This window comes from Enoplosus armatus, chromosome 23 (assembly GCF_043641665.1).
Source record: "Enoplosus armatus isolate fEnoArm2 chromosome 23, fEnoArm2.hap1, whole genome shotgun sequence".
NCBI classification, from domain to species: domain Eukaryota; kingdom Metazoa; phylum Chordata; class Actinopteri; order Centrarchiformes; family Enoplosidae; genus Enoplosus; species Enoplosus armatus.
In genome coordinates, this window is record NC_092202.1 from 4,833,922 (window position 1) to 4,837,690 (window position 3,769).

Here is a 3,769-nt window from a genome sequence, read left to right on the forward strand (position 1 = left end):
TCAAGACTCGAACTCGCTGTCGCTGCTGACAGAGATCTCCGGGGTGGAGGCTCCCGTTCCTCTGCGCTCGTTCTCTGTGCTGCAGTCGCTGGCCTCCGGGCTGCCCAGGTGGCGAGGGGAGCCAGGCAACAAGTGGGGGTGATGGCGGCGCTCCTGAAGGGAGCCGTCAGGTGAGCTCTCAGAGGGCAGGAGGGAAGGATCCTGCTGCATTCTGGGTAGAGGCAGAGATGAGAGTGAGGTCCCATACTGGATTATTTTTATAACAGTGTGGCAGAGCTGCTCTTCAGGCAGAGACATACATTTGCATTTTTCCTCATTATTTCCTCATAATATCAGTTGTTTGCCTTTTAACAGAACTGCTAAAGGCCAACTGACCTTTTCACATTTTCTTTAGAGGAGTTCTGCTTCTCAGACAAAACACAAATTGAGTCTATAACAGCTGATTTTCTGCCCCTTTCCTCCTTTTTATTCGTAATCAGCATAAACATTGCTCACATACCTGTTCTTTGCGGATGCAGCGCGGTCTCTTTGGCGGCGGTTCTTGAACCAGTTGCCGACCTGTGTGGGTGTGAGTCCCGTGGCCTGGGCCAAGTGGCGTTTCCTGGATGGGTTGGGGTAGGGGTCTTGGAGGTACCACTCTCTCAACAAACTGCGAGTTCTTTCCTGGAGAACACATAGAAATGTATGGAATATTTAGGCGGCTGTTCTTCATTCAACTATCCTAATGCATGTTAAGTAGATGGTACTAAGTACAATTTATTAGCATGGAATTGCACATTTTGAGCAATAAAACTTGAAGCATAGCACTTTGAAAAGACACCATATGGTGTTTTGATATCATCCTATTAAACCACAATAATCTCATCACTCTCATATGATGCTCAGTATAATCGTATTAGTCTGGATTTATAAATAGATGATTACAATCTACATTAGAAGTATACATAACAATGTATATCCACTAAATGGGATCATGTTAAGGGGCTTAATAGGCTGTTGGAGAGACTATCTCTCCTGAGGTTTGGAATTAAAGATTAACTACATTTATGAACAATAGTCACCCTGCCACATGAGGGAGATCACACACACATAAAGAGGCATGGTGCATGCTTCTGTTGCTTTCTAACATGCACTATTTTACCAACTTAACCTGTGAATCCTGTAAGAGGCCACTTTTTTTCTTCTGGGTCTGTAGCTCATTCCTCTCTTGTGAAATTTAAGAAATAAGGGTATGCTCCCATGACACTGAAAAATTAAAATGTTTCTGTATGTTTTGAATACACGATATGGTGCTCAAGATGCTCTGCACATCAGGACATTAGTGGTTTCTAACAAAAGGAGTCTGCAGATGATGGAATGAATGTCTCTATATTGGCTCCAGGATAGCTGATAGATGGCTCATTTAGACTCCTGCAGGCCTGTGCTCATAACAGTTGTAAAGTGGTGTTCATATTTGAAAGGAGTAGGTGCTAATTAAAGAATAATAAATAAACAATAAACCCTGTGGGGAAATCTGTCTATGGCAGCTGCACACAGCAAATGGAATATAAAAAGATGAGAGAAAAAACGATGCTGAAGGAACCATTTTAACACAATAACACATTAGACACACACACATAAATAAGTTAAGAAGAAATTAGGAGTATAAGCCATATATCATACATGAGACAAATGTGAGAAGAACATCAGTAATATTAACATGATGCATTCACAAGTTCCACAAGAATCAGTGGTAAAATGATTAGTTTAGGAGCCATAATCAATTTGTCTGATCTCAAAGCATGAGCATCCTGGTCAGAAAACGTATATGAGATCTCTGATCTTGCATCAGTTCCACTGTGTCTGAAGTAGTTCAGTAGACTTCACGGCAGAAGGCAGAGGGATAACCAGCTCTGATCTTTATCATCTTAAGAGCTCAAAGACCAGGCTGCTTTGTGCAGCAGCGTCAGGTTAAAAAGCACAAGAGAGCACCTGTAGTTTCCAATGTTAAGATGCTATTTCATATAATGAGTATATGTTATGACAGGTATAATAACATGAGGTCCGGAACAGCGGCTGATCAATTCAATTTGCGCCCAAACACGGGGGGGACACGTGGGTTGTACCGGGGTCCCACTACATTCATTAAATTATAACTCTACAACGTGTATCGCTGCATGGTGTTTACCTTAAAGCAATGCGTCTTCTGCTCGCCGTCCCAGATAGTGCGGGGCAGGGGGAACTTCTTGCGGATCCGGTACTTCTCCACCGGGCCCAGGGGCCGCCCCCGGAGCCTCTCCGCCTCTCGGTAATGCGCGTCCAGCCACAGGTCTTGAAGCTTGGCGTGCGATTCGCGCGTAAACCGGTGGTTCTGGAGGATCTGGTAAAGAGCATCAAAGTTTCCGCCGTGGAAGGCGACCAGCGCTCTCGCTCGCATCACGGACTCGTGTCGGTTCAGGGCTTCCCCGGCGGAGCCAGGGACGGCGGCTGGCAGGGACCAGAGGAACCTGCCGAGGCGCTCGATGTCCCCGGTCTCCTCCAGGTTCTCGCACACCCGAGCGACCTGGTCCGGTGTGAACATCGGCAGTGGGAACATCTCGGCGAGTTGCTTCTCAGTAGCTCACCGAAGAAGTTAGGAAATGTTCAGGAGACGCATGAGATGGTGTATCCAACCGTGCGTAAAGCTCCGTGCGCTTTTGAGATGATGGCGAGTTTAATGACACTTGCAGCATCTATCTGCTGCCGCCCTGATGCCACCGAGTCTTTCCTGGTATTTGGGCAAATGTTTCAGAGAAGCCGGTGCGCGCGGCGGCGGCTCCAGGTTTCCAGAGAGCCGAATAAAGAAAGAGGACAAGGAGTCAAACTGTATTTATAGCTAGATACAATTAGCATCTCTGTGGTTGTTTTGAGAAGGATTATACGTCCCGGCCATTAGCCTCTTAGTGGGGGGTAGTGTGTACAGAGGTGACTGGCTGATCAGCTTGTTTGGCTTAGCCTGAGGATACATTGACTGCCAGGATGACTGCAGAGAGCAAACAAGCGACGATAGGTTATTTAATAGGTCCGATCTGGAGATGGAGCCCTGCCTCAGGAGCAGATGATGAGGGGAGTAAATATGGAGTGAGAACAGAAATCAACTCAGTTTTTTAACAGCAGCAGAAGAAGAAAATGCCAAGAAATTAGGTCGTTTTTGCCTTTATATAAATGAGTGAATAAGTTGCAGTAATTCTTCCACACACTTGGATGGCACGATTAAATCACGGTGCTCATGAAAATCGGTATCCCATGTGCCTCGACATTTGGCCGAGAGGACGTGTCGGGACACAAAGCTGTAGAGATCCCCGACCAGATAATACCCATGTAATTAAAACAGACATTGTTACACCTATAGACTATCCTCAGCGACCTCTCCCCACGACAAGACATAATGAACACGCCTCTAGACATCGAGAGCAACTCCAGGACACGGAATTAATGATCTGCTGCTTGGTTCAGTCCTTCTAATCTCAGTAGCTCATTAATCAGTCTTAGGATAATTTTCTTATTAATCAGGTTAAGGATCCTGTAAGCATCTGTCAACTATAATACAAACATGCTGCACTTCATGTGCTCATCATTGCCTAGAGGGAAAATATTTATGTCACTTTTGCCAGAAATCAGTGGAACAAAGCCTGAATAAAGAATGTTTATAGTTATACATATTTACAATTTCACTTCAAGCCTACAATAAACGCCTCTGAAGGCAGGCATAGATTAGTGCCTGGAGTGAATATGAGGCTTTTCATAAAGG

At 45.3% G+C, this 3,769-nt stretch overlaps 1 protein-coding gene across 1 annotated transcript; it reads right to left on the reverse strand.

The window, feature by feature from the left end:
• On the reverse strand, nt 1–2,575 carry six7 (SIX homeobox 7). The gene is made up of 3 exons (XM_070929819.1): nt 2,168–2,575; nt 500–663; nt 1–211 (listed from the first exon to the last, which is right to left on the reverse strand). The coding sequence occupies exons 1-3, from the start codon at nt 2,573–2,575 to the stop codon at nt 1–3; spliced, it is 783 nt and encodes a 260-aa protein (XP_070785920.1).
• Nucleotides 2,576–3,769: the final 1,194 nt, after the last annotated feature.